Consider the following 23,478-nt stretch of genomic DNA (forward strand, 5'->3'; position numbering starts at 1 on the left):
TAGTCTTATCTGTATTTCAGAAAGTTATACTCCTGAGAAAAGATACTCCCAATGGTTGTGATGGCCACTCTTACAGTTGAGAACCAGCTGTATAACCCCTGGAAGAACCAAGCCAAGCATCCCCCAAAAAGACAGCCATGAAACAATGATTGATTTTCCCTGCTAGGAATATTATACCTGTATTTTCAAAACTTACTCTATTTGAATTTTGTCAGGAAAAAATTGTGAAAATTTGTGGTCTTTCTTGTTTTTCAAGTCCCTGTATCATCATTGGTTTGGCTTTTGCCTCTTAGCTCACAAAGCCTAGAATGTTTACCATCTAGTCCTTTGCAAGAAAAAGCTTGCCAACTCTTCCAGTGTGTCATTGTCTGTTTTATGTTGGGACACATTCCCTTTTATGATTTGTATAAATCAGTTAAGGATATTTTGTCGTAAAAGTAGTATGTTCTCCTTATAACATTTAAATTCGCAGTAAAAAGTTACTGGTCCCATTCCCCTGTGTTAACACTTAACAGTTTGTAATGTATCTTTGTCCAGACTTTGCCATGCACTAGCTGTGAGACCTTAGTTAACCTCTCTAGCCTCAAATTCTCCATCTGTGTATCAGTGATATTAACAGTTCTTACCCAACAGAATTGTTGCATAGATAATTTGAGATAATTCATGTGAATTGCTTAGCGCAGTTGCCTGCTGTGCAGTTAATGCTTAATGATTTGTAACTAATTAATTTTTTTCTCCCTTTTAGTTTATATACACGTATTAGTTTTTGTTTTTGTTTTTTTTTTTTTAAGGAAGTATATGACTTTTTTTTTTTAACAGTAAAGCTCCAGAGATGATTCTCTGAACAGGGAAAGTAAATATTGCTAAGTCTGCTGCTGCTAAGTTGCTTCAGTTGTGTCCGACTCTGTGTGACCCCATAGACGGCAGCCCACCAGGCTCCCCCGTCCCTGGGATTCTCCAGGCAAGAACACTGGAGTGGGTTGCCATTTCCTTCTCCAATGCATGAAAGTGAAAAGTGAAAGGAAAGTTGCTCAGTCGTGTCCAACTCTTAGTGACCCCATGGACTACAGCCCACCAGGCTCCTCTGTCCATAGGATTTTCCAGGCAAGAGTACTGGAGTGGGGTGCCATCGCTTCTCCTGAAGTAAATATTAGGAAGTGAGTAATAATAGAAGAAATTTCCATTTGGGGGCCAGAAATTGCCTTCCATTTTCTAGCACACGGTAGACAAAAGGAGAATGTAATGGTTTTGTATAGTGAACCTGTTGGGTGGTATAAAATGCACACAAGTAAATGTTATTTCTGTTTTCCAGGTCTACAACTCAAACAAAGACAGCCAGAGCGAAGGGAGTAAGTATGTTGCTTAGACACTTTTCCTACAGCTGGGTGTGGGCCTGGGCCTGGTGAAGTTGCCATTCTGGGGAAGAACCACCAGGAGGTGCTGTGGGCACATTGGGTTGGCCCCATTCCCCCAGTGCAGTCTGAGCTGCTTCTGCCCAAATATACCATGTCAGGAGGGTCAATGAGCCTGAGGGGCATGGCTGTGATGACATCTTGCACTGTATAACCCTTCACACTGTGCAAAGAATGTTTATGTACATTATCTCAGTTAATCCTGTGTTGTCTTAAGAATGTAGCTCCAGTCACCACTTAAAAGTCACTTAATCCAATAATACCCAGCTCCCCCAGCACCCTGTCCAGAACTGACTTTGCCTCCCACACAGTCTCGCTCAGAGGCCTGAAGAGGCAAGAACCATCTTAGTGATCACTTAGTAACTAACTCTGTTCCTTGTTGCTGCTCTGGAGAGTTATGAGTGGAGACGGTGAACTCTGTAATAATATTCCGTTTTGATGGGAGTGACCCTGGGCAGCCTCTGTAGCATTATACAGCAGGTTTCCCCTACCACTGGCTCTGAGTACTCTGGTTAATTGTGGTTTCCAAGGGTGCCTGTAACCTTGTAAAGATGATGGGATTAAAATGGAACTGCTTTTGCTAAGTGTTTAGGCTGATTATCTACTTGGTGCATAGGGGAAAAAACACATTCCTTCCACGTTGCTACCAGAGTACAAAGGAAATTCTGTCCCCTTGCCTCAGATTTGCTTTTGTAAAATCCATTTGGAAAAAGATTCCAAGGTAGCCCTCCCATGAATTCTAGTATTGTCAGAAAAGTCAGTAAAACAGTGCCTCTTCTTGTGGACAAAAGGATGAGCCATTTTATGTATGTGTGAAATCCATTATGGAGCAGAGATTTTCCTTCTTTCATTCTTTCCAAAATACAGATTTTTATCAGAAGTTTTAAAATATTAAGTAATTTGGAATGGTTGCTGTTGGTAAGTTCAGAGGCTTTAGGGGAGGAAAACTATTTTTTGTTGTTTCTTTTTTCCCCTCAGGAATTGAACAAGGGAAATTTTTTTTCAAGTAAATATTCAAAGAAACAGGTCATTTTTTCCCCCTCTGTATCAGGTGGGATTGCTTTAGAATATCTGAAATCAACTCTGGCTAACTTGTCCTAAAATAGCCATAGCAAAAACAATATTAAAAACAATGAAGGAATATAGAAGTCCTCAGAGTAATTCAAAGTAAGGTAGGAAGAGCTGAAGAACGAAGGCTTGAAAGCCGGACAGTTCTGGAGACCTGAGAACCAACGGGAAAGGGTCCTCTGGATGATACTTGCAGGATCATAAAGCCCATAGAATTTTTCAGTCCTTGCCTCACTCTTTTGAAGGTCCAGATTCCCAGGAAAGATAGCATCAAGATGGTCTTGCTTTGGCCCACCCAGAGGATAGCAACGCACCTTGATAGATGGTTTCAAAAGTGCTCATAAAATGAGAGCATGGTGGTTTACCTGCAGGGAGATCAGCGAACCCCCGGGACAGGAGAAGGTAGATGCCCACCCCACGGCCCAGCCTACAACCCATGTCTGTTATAAAGGACCCAGAACTGTGGGGGTTGAGACATATATGAATGGAGAACCACCCCTGCTCCCGCCCCCAGACCAGAAGCTGGCCTGTAACTTTTGACCTACAAACCTGCTTGTCTCTCCTTGAGATAAGTGCCAATAGATATGAGAGATGACCAGGATTCTGCTGGTGGGCATGCCAGCTGGTTGTACCATTCTGTAAGGCCTTTAGGACATAGGTACCAGAAGCCTTTAAAAAGTAAACATCTTTTGATTGATGTGTACACACTGTTGTATTTAAAATGGGCAACCAACAGATCAGATCAGATCAGATCAATCCCTCAGTCGTGTCTGATTCTTTGTGACCCCATGAATCGCAGTACGCCAGGCCTCCCTGTCCATCACCAACTCCCGGAGTTCACTGAGACTCATGTCCATTGAGTCAGTGAAGCCATCCAGCCATCTCATCCTCTGTCGTCCCCTTCTCCTCCTGCCCCCAATCCCTCCCAGCATCAGAGTCTTTTCCAATGAGTCAACTCTTCGCATGAGGTGGCCAAAGTACTGGAGTTTCAGCTTTAGCATCATTCCTTCCAAAGAAATCCCAGGGCTGATCTCCTTCAGAATGGACTGGTTGGATCTCCTTGCAGTCCAAGGGACTCTCAAGAGTGTTATCCAACACCACAGTTCAAAAGCATCAATTCTTTGGCACTCAGCCTTCTTCACAGTCCAACTCTCACATCCATACATGACCACTGGAAAAACCATAGCCTTGACTAGATGAACCTTTGTTGGCAAAGTAATGTCTCTGCTTTTGAATATGCTGTCTAGGTTGGTCATAACTTTCCTTCCAAGGAGTAAGCATCTTTTAATTTCATGGCTGCAGTCACCATCTGCAGTGATTTTGGAGCCCAGAAAAATAAAGTCTGACACTGTTTCCACTGTTTCCCCATCTATTTCCCATGAAGTGGTGGGAGCGGATGCCATGATCTTTGTTTTCTGAATTATGAGCTTTAAGCCAACTTTTTCACTCTCCACTTTCACTTTCATCAAGAGGCTTTTGAGTTCCTCTTCACTTTCTGCCATAAGGGTGGTGTCATCTGCATATCTGAGGTTATTGATATTTCTCCCGGCAATCTTGATTCCAGTTTGTGTTTCTTCCAGTCCAGCGTTTCTCATGATGTACTCTGCATATAAGTTAAATAAGCAGGGTGACAATATACGGCCTTGATGAACTCCTTTTCCTATTTGGAACCAGTCCGTTGTTCCATGTCCAGTTCTAACTGTTGCTTCCTGACCTGCATACAAATTTCTCAAGAGGCAGATCAGGTGTTGTGGTATTCCCATCTCTTTAGAATTTTCCACAGTTTATTGTGATCCACACAGTCAAAGGCTTTGGCATAGTCAATAAAGCAGAAATAGATGTTCTGGAACTCTCTTGTTTTTTCCATGATCCAGCGTATGTTGGCAATTTGATCTCTGGTTCCTCTGCCTTTCTAAAACCAGCTTGAACATCAGGAAGTTCACGGTTCACATATTGCTGAAGCCTGGCTTGGAGAATTTTGAGCATTACTTTACTAGCGTGTGAGATGAGTGCAACTGTATGGTAGTTTGAGCATTCTTTGGCATTGCCTTTCTTTGGGATTGGAATGAAAACTGACCTTTTCCAGTCCTGTGGCCACTGCTGAGTTTTCCAAATTTGCTGGCATATTGAGTGCAGCACTTTCACAGCATCATCCTTCAGGATTTGGAATAGCTCAACTGGAATTCCATCACCTCCACTAGCTTTGTTCATAGTGAAGCTTTCTAAGGCCCACTTAACTTCACATTCCAGGATGTCTGGCTCTAGGTCAGTGATCACACCATCGTGATTATCTGGGTCATGAAGATCTTTTTTGTACAGTTCTTCTGTGTATTCTTGCCATCTCTTCTTAATATCTTCTGCTTCTGTTAGGTCCATACCATTTCTGTCCTTCGAGCTCATCTTTGCATGAAATGTTCCTTTGGTATCTCTCATTTTCTTGAAGAGATCCCTAGTCTTTCCCATTCTGTTGTTTTCCTCTATTTCTTTGCATTGATCGTTGAAGAAGGCTTTCTTATCTCTTCTTGCTATTCTTTGGAACTCTGCATTCAGATGTTTATATCTTTCCTTTTCTTCTTTGCTTTTCACTTCTCTTCTTTTCACAGCTATTTGTAAGGCCTTCCCAGACAGCCATTTTGCTTTTTTGCATTTCTTTTCTATGGGAATGGTCTTGATCCCTGTCTCCTGTACAGTGTCACAAACCTCATTCCATAGATCATCAGGCACTCTATCTATCAGATCTAGGCCCTTAAATCTATTTCTCACTTCCATTGTATAATCATAAGGGATTTGATTTAGGTCATACCTGAATGGTCTAGTGGTTTTCCCTACTTTCTTCAATTTAAGTCTGAATTTGGCAATAAGGAGTTCATGGTCTGAGCCACAGTCAGCTCCTGATCTTGTTTTTGCCTTTGGCTGCAAAGAATATAATCAATCTGATTTCGGTGTTGATCATCTGGTGATGTCCATGTGTAGAGTCTTCTCTTGTATTGTTGGAAGAGGGTGTTTGTTATGACCAGTGCATTTTCTTGGCAAAATTCTATTAGTCTTTGCCCTGCTTCATTCCGTATTCCAAGGCCAAATTTGCCTGTTACTCCAGGTGTTTCTTGACTTCCTGCTTTTGCATTCCAGTCCCCTATAATGAAAAGGACATCTTTTTTGGGTGTTAGTTCTAAAAGGTCTTGTAGGTCTTCATAGAACCGTTCAACTTCAGCTTCTTCAGCGTTACTGGTTGGGGCATAGACTTGTATTACTGTGATATTGAATGGTTTGCCTTGGAAACGAACAGAGATCATTCTGTCGTTTTTGAGATTGCATCCAAGTACTGCATTTCAGACTCTTTTGTTGACCATGATGGCCACTCCATTTCTTCTGAGGGATTCCTGCCCGCAGTAGTAGATATAATGGTCATCTGAGTTAAATTCACCCATTCCAGTCCATTTCAGTTCGCTGATTCCTAGAATGTCGACATTCACTCTTGCCATCTCTTGTTTGACCACTTCCAATTTGCCTTGATTCATGGACCTGCCATTCCAGGTTCCTATGCAATATTGCTCTTGACAGCATCGGACCTTGCTTCTATCACCAGTCACATCCACAGCTGGGTATTGTTTTTGCTTTGGCTCCATCCCTTCATTCTTTCTGAAGTTATTTCTCAGAGGGCAAACACAATGAAACCATACTCACAGAAAACTAGTCAATCTAATCACACTAGGACCACAGCCTTGTCTAACTCAATGAAACTAAGCCATGCCTGTGAGGCAACCCAAGACGGGCGGGTCATGGTGGAGAGATCTGACAGAATGTGGTCCACTGGAGAAGGGAATGGCAAACCACTTCAGTATTCTTGCCTTGAGAACCCCATGAACAGTATGAACAGTATGAAAAGGGCAACCAACAAGAACCTACTATATAGCACAGGGAACTCTGCTTAATATTATATAACAACCTAAATGGTAAAAGAGTTTGGAAAAGAATTCAAACATCTCCTGCATTGGCAAGTGGGTTCTTTACCAGTAGCACCACCTAGGAAGCCCAAAGAATATATGCTGAAAAAGAATGGACGCATGTATATGTATAACTTAACCCTTTACTGTAAACCTCAGCACTGTATTATGCAGTGTACTCCCCAGGACACAGTTTACTGTACAAACTAACATGGCGTTGTTAATCGACTATGTGCTGTGCTGTGCTTAGTCACTCAGTCGTGTCTGACTCTTTGCGACCCCATGAAGTATAGCCTGCCAGGCTCCTCTGTCCATTGGAAATTCTCCAGGCAAGAATGCTGCAGTGGGTTGCCGTGCCCTCCTCCAGGGGATCTTCTTAACCCAGGGGTTGAACCCAGGTCTCCCACATTGCAGGCGGATTCTTTACCATTTGAGCCACCAGAGAAGCCCTGCTGCTGCTGCTGCTAAGTCGCTTCAGTCGTGTCCGACTGTGCGCGACCCCATAGACGGCAGCCCACCAGGCTTCCCGTCCCTGGGATTCTCCAGGCAAGAGTACTGGAGTGGGTTGCCATTTCCTTCTCCAATGCATGAAAGTGAAAAGTGAAAGTGAAGTCGCTCGGTTGTGTCCGACTCTTAGCGACCCTGTGAACTGCAGCCCACCAGTCTCCTCCATCCATGGGATTTTCCAGGCAAGAGTACTGGAGTGGGATGCCATTGCTTTCTCTGAGAGAAGCCCTATACCCCAATATAAAATAAGTTAAAAATAAAAAGAAAAACTCACCAAGTATTAATAATAATAAAAAAAAAGTAAATATCGTTTGACCTAGTGATTTGTCCTAAAGAATAGATTGGAGCACAAAGATGTTTCTGTTAAAAAAAAAAAAAAAAAAAGTTCACCAGAGCATTGATAATAATAGGTGAAGAACTAGAAACAATCCAAATGTTCAGTAGAAAGTTTATTAAAAGTATCATAGAATACTATGTAGCCTTTAAAAAGAATGAGAGACCATATGTAAAATAGATAGCCAACGGGAATTTGCTGTATGGCTCAGGAAACTCAAACAGGGTCTCTGTATCAACCTAGAGGGGTGAAGGGTGGAATGGGGAAGGAGATGGGAGGGAGGTTCAGAAGGGAGGGGATATATGTATACCTATGACTGATTCATGTTGAAGTTTGACAGAAAACAGCAAAATTCTATAAAGCAATTATCATTCAATAAAAAAATAAAATTAAAAAAACATTTAAACCCCCCCAAAAAAGAAAAAGAATGAGAGAGATCTTGATATATTTGCAGAAGCAGTGTCCCCCATATACTGTTCATTGAGCTTTTGAAAATTCAGATCATGGAATGGTGCATTTATTAAAATTATTTGACTTGTCTAGATATATTGATAGAAAAAAAGTCTGGAAATACATTTGTCAGCAAGCTGTTACTCAGGATAGAGGATGCTGCTGCTGCATCTGAAGTTGCTTCAGTCGTGTCCGACTCTGTGCAACCCCATAAACTGCAGCCCACCAGGATTCTCCATCCCTGGGATTCTCCAGGCAAGAACACTGGAGTGGGTTGCCATTTCCTTCTCCAGTTCATGAAAGTGAAAAGTGAAAGTGAAGTCACTCAGTCGTGTCCAACTCTTAGTGACCCTCTGGACTGTAGCCTACCAGGCTTCTCCATCCATGGGATTTTCCAGGCAAGAGTACTAGAGTGAGGTGCCATTGCCTTCTCTGCAGGATAGAGGATAGGTTACTACAAGATGCTGACCTTCTACTTTAAATATTCTTTAGACTTTCAATTGTCAACAGAGGGTATGTGTTTTATAATAATAGCTATTAATAGGTAGCATTTATCAGTTGCTTACAGTTTTTCACCGTGTTTTATGCACATTAGCTCATTTAATGCTCACAGTGCTGGGTGAGGTAGGTGCTCTTGACCTACTTTGTAGATTAGGAAGTTGAGGTTGGTAAACTCGGGAGATGTATTTAATCTGAGTGCTGTCTGACTCTAACGTCTTTGCTGTTAACCACAAAAGATTTTCTACCTCCCTAGGAAAAGGGCAATGCAGAAAGTTCCATTTTGGGAAACACAGACACTTGAACATTTTGCTTTTGGCATCCTGTCACCCACAGGGCACAGAGAGTTGGCTGCCTCGAGTCTCTGATGATTCCTCAGTTGCTTACCCTTTCATTTAGGAAGTGGGAGAGAAAAAGATATTAAACATATTGACCACTTTTCCAGGAGCACTTTTCACAGAAACTGTTTTTCTAGGGTATTGCTATCCTAAGAGATGTTCTGTTCATTAATTTCCAAGCTGGCAAAACCAGAGGAGTGTTCTGGACTGGTGCTTTCTCCCGACCTTTGACATTAGGATCCCCTCTTCCCATCACACAGGCCTTGGCCTCACCTCGCCTCGCCTCCTCTCCAGAGTGCTGTCCCTTTCTTATTCCTCCTGGCAGTAATTTGCAGCTTCACTGCACACCCACTATAGCACTCATCGCCACAGGAAGCACTATTGCCCAGGGTCTGGTTGTTCTGCAAGTGTTTATAGGACCATCAAAACTTTTTAAAGGAAAAAAGTCAGTCTGACAGGAGTGCTTTTCACCTCTGATAGCCAACTTCCAAATGTCTAGTATTTTCCTTTATAGAATATATTTTGGTGGGAGTTTGAGTGCCAACATTTTAATCACAGAACCAGAATGTTTGAAGAGACAGGTAGCAAAAGGGAATTCCTTTGGGGACAGGGCTGAATTTGTTGCTTTTTCTCTTGAAGTTTCTCTCAGGCCTTACTGTGTCTGTGGGGTATAAAACAGGGCCATACATAATGTCTGGCAGCTGCTGGTACTTTCCAGGTGGCCCGGTGCCAGGGAGAGGTTGCCAGCAGACAAATATATGCACCTTTCTTTGCAGAGCCTTTCCCCCCTCCTCTTTCTTCTCTGTTTGGATCTCAGGCACAGAGAGAATGATTTAATCATTCTCCCAGATTTGTCGTGCATGACCCCTCCCTCCCTCCCTCCCTTCCTTCCCTCCTCCCTTCCCTCCTTCGTGTTCACTCACTCATTCCCTTGGAATTCTTTTCCCACCTCCTATTCCTGTCCTCCTTCACACTGTTCTATTGTATATCTTTAAAGTGTATTCTTGGACAGTCAGTCTCTTACCTACCTGTGTTTTAAGTTATACAAGCGTTTGTTGTGTTCTGTTTCCTGCCCTGCTCCTCCAGTGTTGTGTTGGGAGCCGCTCATATTCCTCTGTGTACTTACAGTGGCTTCTGTCTGCTGCATGCTCCACAGTGTGTAGCACTGGGCAGAGATGCCCTCCCACTCTTCATCACCATTACCGTACCGCAGTGGACATCTTCGTACAGGTCCCCTTGTGTGAGAATCTCCTTGGGGTTTACCCTCCCGGAGAGTTGCTGGTCAGTCAGAGGGTGTGTGTGTGTGTACTTGGTTTGAAGGAAGGCTCTCACCTTTGTGACCTAGAGTAAGTAGCCTGTTCACAGTTTCCCCAGCCCAGTGTTTCCATTTCCTCATTCCTGTCAGCTATTGCCATTATATTCAGCTTTGTAATTTTTTACCAGTCTAGTAGATATAAAATGGTAGCTCATTGTTGTCTTAATTTGTACTTCTCTGATAACTGATGAGTTTACTGGGTATCCTCTTCTGCTTTTTGCCTATTTGTGTCCTTTGCCCATTTTTCTATTGCAGTTACCATTTTTTATTGATGATTTATAAAATTCCTTCTATAGTCTAGATATTAATTCCTTGTTGTAGATTTTAAATATATCTTCCTATTTTGCCATCTGACATTTGATATTATGTTTGATATCTTTGAGTATAAAGCTTTACTTTTTATAAATTTGATTTTTTTTTCCTTCTGGTTTGTGATTTTCAAGTTGTGTTTTGAAAAAGGCCTTCCTGACCCATGTTGCAAAGATGTGCACCTACACCTACATTTTCTTTTATTGACTTCATGATTTTGTCTTTCACACTTCGGTTTCTCCAGTTGATATCTATCTTTGTATATGGTGTTTCATAAGGATTCAATTTTGTTTTAAAAAGCCAGTTTTCCCAACAACATGTGTGAAGCTATCTATTCTCTCCCTCTTTTACTTGTGATACCAGCTTTCTTGTGTTTGCATATCTGAGCTCTGTCTCTGAGCTCTTTATTTCCTTGGCCTGATCTGTCTGTTCTTGTGCTAATACCTCTCTGATTTTAATAGGATGACTTTGAGGCAAGTCTTAATATCTGGTAGTTTGAGTTTCCTCTCTTTGCTTTTCAACGGTTGACTTAGCTGATTGTGGACCTTTATCCTTCTACATAAAAATTTCCTCAAAAATTTGAAATTTTCATTTGGGATTGCATTGAAGTATACAGGTTAATTGGCAGAAAATTGACACTTAAAATATTAATAATGGTTTAGTCTTAAATGTTGTTTCTCATAGTATGCTTTACAAATAACAAATACTTTTTTAAATTGAAAATTTTTTTATTGAAGGATAGTTGATTTACAGTACTATGTTAATTTCAGGTGTATAGCAAAGTGATTCAGTTTTATATATATGTATAAAACTGATATATATATGTAATACATATATATATATATATATACATACACACACACATAGTCTTTTTCAGATTCTTTAGGTTATAACTAAATACTGAATATAGTTCCCTGTGTATACAGTAAATTCTTATTGTTTATCTAGCCTGTATATAGTAGTATCCGTTAATCCCATACTCCTCTAATTTATCCCTTCTCCAGCTTTCCCCTTTGGTAGCCATAATTTTGTTTTCTATGTCTGTGAGTCTGTTTCCGTTTCACAAATAAGTTCATTTGTATTATTTTTTAGATTCCATATGTAAGTGATATCATATAATATTTGTCTTTCTCTGGTTTACTTCACTTAGTGTGGTATTCTCTAGGTCTATTCATGTTGCTGCAAATGGCAGTATTTTTTAAATGGCTGAGTAATACTCCATTGTATATATGTACCACATCGTCTTTATCCATTCCTCTGTCAGTGGACATTCAGGTTGCTTCCATGTCTTGGCTATTGTAAACAGTGCTGCTGTGGACATTGAGGTACATAAATCTTTCTGAATTGGAGTTTTTGTCTTTCCTGGATAATCCTCAGGAGTGGGAATTTCTGGATCATATGATAACTCTATTTTTAGTTTTATAAGGAACCTCCACAGTATTATCTGTAGTGGCTGCACCAATTTTCATTCCCACCAACACTGTAGGAAGGTTCCCTTTTCTCCACACCCTCTCCAGCATTTATTATTTGTAGAGTTTTTGATGATGGCCATTCTGACTGGTGTGAGATGATACCTCATTGTAGTTTTGATTTGTATTTCTCTAATAATTAGTGATGTAGAGCATATTTTCATATACATCTTAACCATCTGTATCTCTTCTTTGGAGAAATTATGTCTTCTTTGGAGAAATGTCTATTTAGGTCTTCTGTCCCTCCTCCCTCCCCTCCCCCGGGCCCCGCCTTTTTTTTGCTATTGGGTTATATGAGCTGTTTGTGTATTTTGGAAATTTAGCCCTTGTAGGTCACATCATTGGCAAATATTTTCTTCTAGTCCATAGGTTGTCTTTTTGTTTTGTTTATCATTTCCTTGCTGTACAGAAGCTTGTGCATTTGATTAGGTCCTATTCATTTATTTTTGCTTTCGTTTCTTTTGTCTTGGGAAACTGACCTAAGAGATTATTGCTACAATTTATGTCAAAGAATGTTTTGCCTATGTTCTCTTCTAAGAGTTTTATGGTGTCATGTCTTTATATTTAAGTCTTTAAGTAATTTTATTTCTGTGTATGGTGTGAAGGAGAGTTCTAACTGCATTGATTTACATGCAGCTGAAAATCGACACTTTTATAGTGCTAAGTCACATCCTTCAAGAGCTTTGAATGTCTTTCCATTTATTCACACGTCTGTTAGCATTTTAGTTTTCTGCCTAGAAGTCTTCTGTATTCTTGGTTAAGTTAAGCCCTACATACTAAATTCAAATCCCAATCTGTTTTTTTTTTTTTTTTTTTTTTTTTTGCCAATTGTATGGGCGGCTCAACCATGGATCCTGCTGCCATCAGGAACCTTACCTGGGTTTGGTCCTGGAATGTGAAGAATATGCAGCAGTGACACTGAGTTTTCTCTCATTAGTCACATTTGTAACCAGTAGTGAAGGGAAGGAAAAAACAGGAGTAAGAATAGCAGAGAAGAAGGAAGTCCTGTTTGTTGCTCCCTACGCTTCTTTACTGAGGAGGTGATCGCACCAGTGTCAGTCATCTAGACAGCAAATGACTGTCACTGATTTTCCCCTCTGTTATTACAAAGAACAAGAGTCTTCCCTGGGCAGGAATGTTGCCACCTTAATGCATATCTCCTGAGTCTGCATGTCCCATCGCATCTTACGTATGGTACAGTTGTGAGATTTACTCCCCAAAGGCTCTGTGAGAGCTGGTTCATTCTCCTTTGAAGTGAGCCCAGGTCAGAAGCAGGAGGAGGCGCCAGGAAGGAACCTGTTCTCAGCCCCTTCCTGTTGTCCTGTCGTCCCACTGGAGGGACAGTTGGAAAGCTGCAAATTTGTCAGAGAGAGTACACAGTCCAATGCAAGAGATCCAGGGAAAGGCAGGCTGTTCTAGTGTGAGTTCGTCTTTACCAGCTTTGAAGTTTTAAACAATAAATGTCACTGCCTACTTAGCTGTGGAAAGATTAGCTTGTTTGTGGAAATGATGCTCTCCCACTGCTTTGCCAGCTGTTAGGAAGCCGACAGACTGAGATAGAGAGGGCTGTCTCCTAATCTTGGCTTCTAGTGACGGGTCCCTTAGTGTATTAACTCAGATCCCCTGGGCCAATCGGGTGGTTTCAAAGAAATATGCCTGAGGTGCCCTAGGTGTGCCTTTTTGTGCCCTTCTGACCCCACCTGGCTTTTCAGAGGGACACTGCTGCCATTTTCTTGCTTCCTCCTCTTGTTGAATGTGTTTCTGTGCTTTAACCTGAACCTTTCACTAGACTTAATATCTGTGCTTTTACAGATACATTAATGTGGAGGCAAGTGCCCACAGCCAGTTGGAATGGACTTCCAGCTAGGCTAGAAAGACTTTAAAAAGTACCCTCCCTTCTCCCCAGAAGAAGGAAATATAGTTCTTCCTCTTTTATTTCCTTGTTTTAATCCCTTCATTCCTTCCAGTTTGTTTTTAACCTAATACTTTAACAAGAATCCTTTTTATCTGCATAATGCCTAAGAACCCACTTCAGGTTGCCAACTTGTCATTCACACTAGAGGTGAGGGGGACAGCAGTGATTGGAGAAAGTTTGCAAAGTTGGAATTAGGATCTGTAGGGTGTGGACATTGAATCTCTGAACCTCATTCCAAAGGTTTGACAGATCTGTATTTTTACTTATTATGAAAATAATATGAACTCATTGTAGAACATTAAGGAAATATAGCAAAGATTTTCAAAAATTCAATAAGAATCATCTATAATTTCATCTCTAGAGATACTTCTTCCTTGCTTTTTCTTTTTTCATGATGTCTTATGTTTATTTTCCCAATGTCAGTATATATTTCTACTTAATTGACATTATACTGAACATACTTGTTGGTATTCTGCTTTTAAAAATTCACAATTTCTCAGATGATGAAAGTTGTTTATAAGTATTATTTGTAATGGTTGTTTCATGCTCTGTCATAAGAGTGCATCCTGATTTGTTGAACTATTTCCTGTCATTGGTCTTGAATGTCCTTTCCAGAGTTCTGCTTTTGTGAATAACATCAGGGTGAGCATCCTTGTACATCAGTCTTTGTACACATTTCACGTAACTTCACATGGGTCAGTCCTAATGGGTGAACTGGGAGAGCTGTTTCCTGGTGAATACAATTCCTGGTGAACTGGGAGGGTACTGTGTGAATGATGCAGATTATCCTGCAGGCCCGCTGGCCATGAAACCGTGGGTCAGTGCTGGGCCTCTCTAAGCTTCTCTTTCCCTGTCTGTAAAATGAGGATAAATCACAACCCTACCTCATAACCTTGCTGTGAGCATAAAAGCCCAGCACAATATCTGGCCTATTAGCGAATAAGTGCCTAATTACTGTGGTTATTATCCTTGTTGTTATCTGGTCATACCAATTACTCTCCCATATGAGGAAGAAAGAAGTCACTGGATTAGGGGAACCACTTCTGAGCTGAGCAGGGGAAGAGAACAAAGGGCAGAAGCCAACACCCCTGCTGTTGGGGGCTGGAGGCCAGCCTGTGTTAATTCACTGAACCCTCTGGATCCTCATGACTGCATTTCTCAAAGTGGGGGATATACACTGCTGGCGAAAGCCCAGATCATTTTGTATATGACCAGACAAATGTTTTCAATTGCCTTTAAATTTATATATTTATTTAGTGTGTATTGACTGGGGACCGGCCCACAAGTAAACATAACTTCTCCCTGCCCCATCCAGTTTTCTAATGTTACTGCTTAGCACAGGGGTCAGGTTTTTCAGGAAAGGAGCAGATTTTTGGATTTGTAGTGCTATTTAGCTCTGCTCTGGTGTTCTGAAAGCAGCCATAGACAATATGGAAACGAAGGAGATGGCATTATTTACAAAACAGGCAACAGTGAGTTTGGCCCATTAACTACAAGTTTGTTAACTCAGCGTGATACAAAGATAGGTTTTTAAATATTCATCTCTTCAAGACAGCATGGGGTTATGGCAGGGAGCATGAATGTGGTGCGTGGATGGGTACCATTTGCAGAAATGCTTTTCACAGCAAGGAGTTACAAGTGAGCAAACAGGCTTAACGATGGCAAGATACCAGAGCTGAGTCTGCCCGATTGCCAAGATCATTTCCCCTACCATTCTTGATGTGCGTGAGATCTTTGCTCTGCCCTGCCATCTGTCATTATGTGGGCAACCCAGTGGGACTGGAAAGAGTTTCATCATCAACTTCCAATACCTAACCCACCCAGCAGTTTGCCACTGAGGGGCCATCCCTCGTTCCTTCTTAGTGAGCCTCTCCAGAGCCGTGTGCGGCTCCTCACACGTCACATGGGATGCTGGGAGAATCAGAGCCACACGTTCAGTGACTCAGGCTTCCCAGGTGCGGAGCTGTAACGTGGCCCATTCGTCTCCCACGGACTTTGACGACACAACCACAGCTGCTGTTGTTTCTGTTACATACACTCGTTCTCTTGGCTGTTATTCAGATTAGACTCCATATGGTGCTGGGTCAAAGCACTTCTTGTTTCATGAGGATAAGATTGAGGACAAGGAGAGAGATGGGGGGGCATCATTACCTTTCTCTGTTTGCCCATTGCCCTGCCTCTGGTTTCTGCATTCCCTTCATCTCTGCCTCAGCTTCCATTGATCGTAAAACAGAAAAAGAGATTGAGTCTTGAAGCTCGCGGGGAAGAAGGTGTGATGGGACCACATGGGTCACTGTTTTTAAAATGTTCTGAAGTCTTCAGCCATCACTAAAGAGCTAGCAGTCTCACGAAAGCAGCGAAGGACAGGAAGGCAGCTTTTCTTTTTTCTTTTGCTTCCGATCACCTTTGGCCTTTTGCTTTGAGAACATCCCCAGTTGAGAGGCTGGAGAAGACAGCAACGAGTAGCCAGGATCCCTGTGGGATCAGAGCCATCCAGCGGCTGCCAAATCTCCACTGGTTGGTGGCTTATAAATAGAACATTTCCCCTCTTAAACCTAAGAAGGATGGACGCATTAGTGGGGATGGTGGCCTGGCCTCCTATGTGCTGGCCCACGAGGGAGTCAGCTGAGTACACCTTCCCCTCCAGCTTTCTCTCTACGCCTGCCAGCCAGAGTTGATAGAAGACAGGCGTGCATTCCCTTCCCGCTGCCCCCAGCCCCTCTTGGCCCTTCTTCTTTCCCTTTTTCCTCCATGGCAGCTTTTTGTCACCACGACTTTCTTCTCCTGAGCCACGGTAGGATAAGATGGTCCCCTGCTCTCTCACTGAAGTGCTGACCCCCAGCCTGCTTTTCCTTATGAGTTGTGAACACGGCACAGCTGGTTGCTGTGGCCTGTGTAGAGTGGCAACAGCCCGGCATGAGCGCTGGGGGCTAGCAGGAGAGGAGGGAGAAGGAATGGATTGTTTGCTCCGAGATGCTATTCTCTGGGTTCCCAGCCCTTTGGTTTGGTGACACCCCACCCCCCAAGGACATGGCTGACCCGGGTACTCCTGAGACTTGCCTGGACAGTCAGAAGACTCCCGGCTTGTCCTCAAATCTGTCCTCTCCTCAGCCAGCTTTAGACTGACAAATGCAGCCAGCGCGTGACTTCGCTGTGGCCCCCCCTTCCCCTCAGCCATGTGGGCTCTGGACAGACAGCAGGCTGCCGCCTGGCAGGTGCCCACCACCCCTTGGCATCCCAGTTTGGGCTTCAACCAAGGAACAGCGAGCAGGTCGTTGGCAACATCCTTAACTCTTAAAGCCCAGGGCAAGGGGCTGTGGAGACAGAGACTGATTTTCCTCACTGGCACCAAGTGCAGGCTCTTGACCAATGATATCATTAGTGATAAACATTATCATTAGCACATACTGTGTCCCAGGCAATGTGCTTAGTGTCTGACCTACATTATATTTGATCTTTGTAAGAACTCTGTGAGGCAGATGGTAGTATTGACCCCATTTACAGATGAGAAAACTGAGGCTTCATCCTAAGTGCAAACTTGTGGTCACTCAAGATCATTCCTTCCCACCCTGATCAGCATTCAGAGTGTGCACCTCTCATTCAGCATGTGAGATTTAGTGAAAGCTGTCAAGTACTGTTGCCCACAGTGGGGGGAGTTTTGAGTAGTGGTTGGGAATGTTGGTTCTGGAGTATTATTACACATGTGTTTGGAATCCCACCCTCATGGCTTATTGAATTTGTGACTGTGGGAAATAAATTTATCCAGACCTCAGTTTCTTTATCTGTAAAATGAGGATAGTCTTACTGTCTACATCATTGGTTTCTTTGAGAGTATCAAAGGAGAATAAACTGGAAATTCTTTAATCAGTGGTGCTTGGTATGCTAAGCAGTCATTAAATGTTGCTCTCTGCTGTTATTATCAATAACATCATCATTAGCTGAAACCAGAGGCTATTTATATAAAGCCTGACACTGGATAGTTTCTTTCAGAGTTCCTCAGAGTGCCTTCACATGCATTACTTTTTTTGATTTCTACCATGCTTGATCTTCAAGATGAGAAAAAGGGTCCGAGAGGTGATATATTCCCACATCATACAATATTGTGGTAACTCCAGGTGCAAATCTTAGGCCTCAGGTTCTGAATGGCATCTCCTTCCCTGCCTTCTACTGCCCTGGAGTTTGATGTGTCTGAAAAATAGCTAAACTGTTTCTAGGGCAGATAAGGAGAGGACACGTAGTTAGAGGCAAGGAAGGGATCTGGCTGGACAGAGGAGATTGGTTTTCCGCTTGAAACACGTCCACCTTCGGAAAGCTGGCACTGATTTCTTTTGGTTGAGAAATCAGTGCACAGCCACCCAGGCCTCGAGGTAGAAAGGAATTGAGGCCACTGGACTGTAAGTCATTCTTGGGATGTTCAGAATCCCAGGTAGGAGACAAATGGTTCTGATTAAGATGGTTCACATTACCAAGGTGTACGTGCAGCCTTGCTTCTTCACAGCTGTCCTGGTCAGGAATTTAAGGTAGACAGGGAGATTGCAGATGTCAAAACCCACAAGGAAACTGTCCTTCCTCCCTCCTTCCACCCCACACTGGTCTGCAGTTCTCAGCTGTACTGTGCAGGAACTCACCTGCTGCCGCTTTGGCTGCCTCTGGCTGAGAACTGGAACATCTGAGACTGGCAGGTTTATTCCAAGCCAGGCAGGGTTTTCATCTCTTCCTCTGCTACCTGTTTTACTCCCGTCCTTCTCGGCTTATTTTTCTTAATGTGGGTCTCCAGAAACCATGAGAAAAGAAGATAGGTTCCTGGGTATGTGGTTGGCTAGGGAAGAAAATCCTGATTGGTGGTATTCATGCATAGAGGTCAGAGGGTGAATGAGATCCCTATCAGTGCTGTCTGTTCTGTGCTTCCCCAGCAGACCCCTGCACTTCCCCAGCAGACCCCTGCACTCTAGAAGGTACCAGGGTTCGGTCAGCTGCTCCCCATTGAGGTTCCTGGAGTGTAGGAACTTCTTTACCTATTGATTTCTTGGTGTCTCTGCTGGTGAAAATGTAGGTTATATTTGTTGCTTCCTTCAGAAAATGTGTATTGAAGCTACGGTAGTGAGCAAGGCAGATAAAGTCCCTGAATGAGAGCAGGGACCCCAAACAGTAAGCCAGCAAACAAAGGGAGGCTTCCAAGTGGAGAGAAGGGCTATGAGGAAGTAAGAACAAAGGCATAGGGAGTTACAGGGGAAGGGTGGCTATTTTATATTTAATTTATTTTTTACTACAGTATAGTTGATTTTACCGTGTTGTGTTAATTACTATTGTACAGTAGAGTGGCTCAGTTATACACCGATACACATTCTTTTTCATATTCTTTTCCGTTATGGTTTAATCACAGGGTATTGCATATAGTTCCCTGTGCTGTACAGCAGGACCTTGTTGTGTATCCATCCTATATGTAACGGTTTGCATCCACTAACCCCAAACTCCCTGTCCATCCCTCTCTTGATGGGTGGCTGTTTTAGATACCAGGGACAGAGGAGGCCTCCTTGAAGAAATGACATTTAAGGAGAAACCTGAACAAACCTAGGGAGGGCGCCACGTCAGGAACTGGCAGAGAAACAAGCACGTACAGAGGCCCCTGCAGCGGAGAAGCTGAACTAGCCATGTTCAAGGAGTATCAGGAAGGACCCTTGTGACTGGATTGGCAGAGACCAGAGGGAGAATGTCCAGGTGGACTGAGCCATGTGAGGCTGTGGTCAGGAGGTAGGATTGCGTTCTAAGTGTCATGAGAAGTCCCTGGCGAGTTGTGATCAGGCGAGTGACATGAGCCAATGTATATTTTTAAAAGATGACTCTGACCGCCGGCAGAGAATACATTGTAGGGGGCAAAAGGAGAAACAGTTGAGAGGCTATGGGAACAGTCCAGGCAAAAGATGATGGTAGCTTGGATCAAAGTGTTAGTAACAGAGAAGTAGCTGGATTCTAGGTTTAAGTTATTGCTGATGGTACTGGCTAACGGATTGGATGTGGGGTGTGATGGCAAGGACTCAAGGATGACTATTGAAATAGGACAGTTTGCTGATAGAATGTGGTACCCTCCCATCTTGTCCTTTCAGCCAGGTTGAAGGTGGTGCCTGGGCTGGTGCAGATTAGGACAGTAGCTCCCAAATGTGTTGTTTGTCACCTTCATTATTTAACATGTGTATATACCCCCTGTAATACTATTTATGTACTATTTTTTAAAATCAATTTGCTCTTCTTAAACTACATTTATTTTAAAAATGCATCAATAATTTTCTAGTACTTATTAAAGTAAGTGTGTTTAGATCATTAATCCATTTTGAGTTTATTTTTGTGTATGGTGTTAGAAAGTGGTCTAGTTTCATTCTTTTACAAGTGGTTGACCAGTTTTCCCAGCACCACTTGTTAAAGAGATTGTCTTTAATCCATTGTATATTCTTGCCTCCTTTGTCAAAGATAAGGTGTCCATATGTGCGTGGATTTATCTCTGGGCTTTCTATTTTGTTCCATTGATCTATATTTCTGTCTTTGTGCCAGTACCATACTGTCTTGATAACTGTGGCTTTGTAGTAGAGCCTGAAGTCAGGTAGGTTGATTCCTCCAGTTCCATTCTTCTTTCTCAAGATCGCTTTGGCTATTCGAGGTTTTTTGTATTTCCATACAAATTGTGAAATTATTTGTTCTAGCTCTGTGAAGAATACCGTTGGTAGCTTGATAGGGATTGCATTGAATCTATAAATTGCTTTGGGTAGTATACTCATTTTCACTATATTGATTCTTCCAATCCATGAACATGGTATATTTCTCCATCTATTAGTGTCCTCTTTGATTTCTTTCACTAGTGTTTTATAGTTTTCTATATATAGGTCTTTAGTTTCTTTAGGTAGATATATTCCTAAGTATTTTATTCTTTCCGTTGCAATGGTGACTGGAATTGTTTCCTTAATTTCTCTTTCTGTTTTCTCATTATTAGTGTATAGGAATGCAAGGGATTTCTGTGTGTTGATTTTATATCCTGCAATTTTACTATAGTCATTGATTAGTTCTAGTAATTTTCTGGTGGAGTCTTTAGGGTTTTCTATGTAGAGGATCATGTCATCTGCAAATAGTGAGAGTTTTACTTCTTCTTTTCCAATTTGGATTCCTTTTATTTCTTTTTCTGCTCTGATTGCTGTGGCCAAAACTTCCAAAACTATGTTGAATAGTAATGGTGAAAGTGGGCACCCTTGTCTTGTTCCTGACTTGAGGGGAAATGCTTTCAATTTTTCACCATTGAGGATAATGGATGCTTGGGGCTAGTGCACTGGGACGACCCAGAGGGATGCTATGGGGAGGGAGGAGGGAGGAGGGTTCAGGATGGGGAGCACATGTATACCTGTGATGGATTCATTTTGATATTTGGCAAAACTAATACAATTATGTAAAGTTTAAAAATAAAATAAAATTAAAAAAAAAAAAGTAAAGGAAAAAAATAAACTTCATAACAATGTTGTGGAATGTCAAAAAAAAAAAAAGAAAAGAAAAATGTAATTTAAAGTCAAAAAAAAAAATAAAACGAATTCACGTGAAATTGCAAAAAAAAAAAAAATAAAGTAAGTGTGTAACAATTGGAAATATTTATTTGTGAACTACTTGGAATCTTTTCATACACCCCGATGGCACAAGCCAACATTACACTTTGAGGTACACAGCACTGGTGAATCTTTATTATTGGATGAGGAATGTGGAATAGGTATCACCCATTAACTAATAGTCAATAATCATTGGTAGTGGTCTTTAGTGATAATAATTTTAGTCACTTGGTATACAGTACAGTGTTATCTATCCCACATGTGATTCTCATACCTGCTGAAGCATATCCTTTGGGAGGTACCCAGAATCTGCATTGAGCAAGCATGCCCCTGAGTCTGTCCCCTAGGTTTGAGAGCTACTTCTGGAGTAGAAAGGGCAGAATCCAGAAAATAGGGCTCCAGCCCTGGTCCTTCTCTGACTGGCTGTGTGAACTTCAGCAGAGGAACAGGGGATAGAAGAGAATGGCCTCTGGAGCTAGACCAAGTTAGAGCCCTGGTTCCACCGCTCATGAACACCGCAAGCCTACAGGAGCCCCTTAACCTCTTTTGGATCCAAGGTTTCCATCTGCAGAGCAGGGCTGGTGATAATGATAATGGTGATGATATGGTGCAATTAAGTGCCTACTCCAGAGCAACACTATGTGCAAAGTGTTACTACTGCCATCATCATTGTTGGTACCACTTAACATCGTGAGCCTGGCTTTTCTCATCATAAAAACTTAACAGATATATTGGAAAAGTCAAATAAACTATAAGCTATTAATTTATTCTATAAATAGTACCATATTACCCTTCATTATACTTACTAGTGTGGAGACACAGCAAGACGTTTTTAGTAAAAATAGTAGCAATATGTACCCCCATGAGATTACAGTAAGGTTAACATGCACTTGGGTGTGAAGAGTATTTCATCAACTGTAAGTTTGATTCAAGTATTAGAATGTAGTTCAGTTCAGTCGCTCAGTCGTGTCCGACTCTTTGTGATCCCATGAATCACAGCATGCCAGGCCTCCCTGTCCATCACCAACTCCCAGAGTCCACCCAAACCCGTTACCATCAAGTCGGTGATGCCATCCAACCATCTCATCCTCTGTCGTCCCCTTCTCCTCCTGCCCTCAATCTTTCCCAGCATCAGGGTCTTTTCAGATGAGTCAGCTCTTCTCATCAGGTGGCCAAAGTATTGGAGTTTTAGCTTCAACATCAGTCCTTCCAATGAACACCGAGGACTGATCTCCTATAGGATGGACTGGTTGGATCTTCTTGCAGTCCAAGGGACTCTCAAGAGTCTTCTCCAACACCACAGTTCAAAAGCCTCAATCCTTTGGCTCTCAGCTTTCTTTATAGTCCAATTCTCACATCCATACATGACCACTGGAATAACCATAGCCTTGACTAGATGGACCTTTGTTGACAAAGTAATGTCTCTGCTTTTTAATATGCTGTCTAGGTTGGTCATAATTTTCTTTCCAAGGAATAAGCGTCTTTTAATTTCATGGCTGCAGTCACCATCTACAGTGATTTTGGAGCCCAGAAAAATAAAGTCAGCCACTGTTTCCACTCTATTTCTGTTTCCCTTTCTATCTGTCATGAAGTGATGGGACCAGATGCCACGATCTTTGTTTTCTGAATGTTGAGGTTTGAGTCAACTTTTTCACTCTCCTCTTTCACTTTCATCAAGAGGCTCTTTGGTTCTTCTTCACTTTCTGCCGTAAGGGTGGTATCATCTGCATATCTGAGGTTATTGATATTTCTCCCAGCAATCTTGATTCCAGCTTGTGTTTCTTCCAGCCCAGCGTTTCTCATGATGTACTCTGCATATAAGTTAAATAAGCAGGGTGACAATATATAGCCTTGATGTACTCCTTTTCCTATTTGGAACCAGTTTGTTGTTCCATGTCCAGTTCTAACTGTTGCTTCCTGACCTGCATACAGGTTCCTCAAGAGGCAGGTCAGGTGGTCTGGTATGCCCATCTCTTTCAGAATAGTTACTATATCCTAATAATCATAGTACTGGTAATGACCATTTACTGAATACTAGCCAAGTCTCAGTTGTTGTCCATTTCATTTGACCTTTGTAGCATTAAGGTGAGTTACCACACCACACAGGTGAGGAAGGTGAAGATTCTTGCCGAAGAGCATAATGGCCAGAGGTGGCAGAGACAGGCATCCAAGCCAGATCTGTCCGGCCTTAAAATTCATTGTTCTCTTTCCAGTACATACAGCTTCTGTTGGTGTTACTTCAGTTAATATTAAAGTTCATTCACATTCCCTGAGTACCTACCAGCCAGGGAACAGAATAGAGGGCAGTTGGCAGTGAAGTGAAATGGGTCACAGGTTTG

The 23,478-nt window shown here is 42.2% G+C and overlaps 1 protein-coding gene across 5 annotated transcripts in view; it reads left to right on the forward strand.

Annotated features, from left to right (window-relative positions):
* ARHGAP26 (Rho GTPase activating protein 26) overlaps positions 1-23,478 on the forward strand; it is a 475,515-nt gene that overhangs the window by 261,385 nt on the left and 190,652 nt on the right. For all 5 annotated transcript variants that reach the window (XM_070374544.1, XM_005904294.3, XM_070374543.1 and 2 more), the window contains exon 12: positions 1,313-1,349. In XM_070374544.1, coding sequence (XP_070230645.1) covers positions 1,313-1,349 — 37 coding nt within the window. The remainder of the gene's footprint in view (positions 1-1,312; positions 1,350-23,478) is intronic.

This window comes from Bos mutus, chromosome 7 (genome assembly GCF_027580195.1).
Source record: "Bos mutus isolate GX-2022 chromosome 7, NWIPB_WYAK_1.1, whole genome shotgun sequence".
Taxonomy (NCBI): Eukaryota; Metazoa; Chordata; class Mammalia; order Artiodactyla; family Bovidae; genus Bos; species Bos mutus.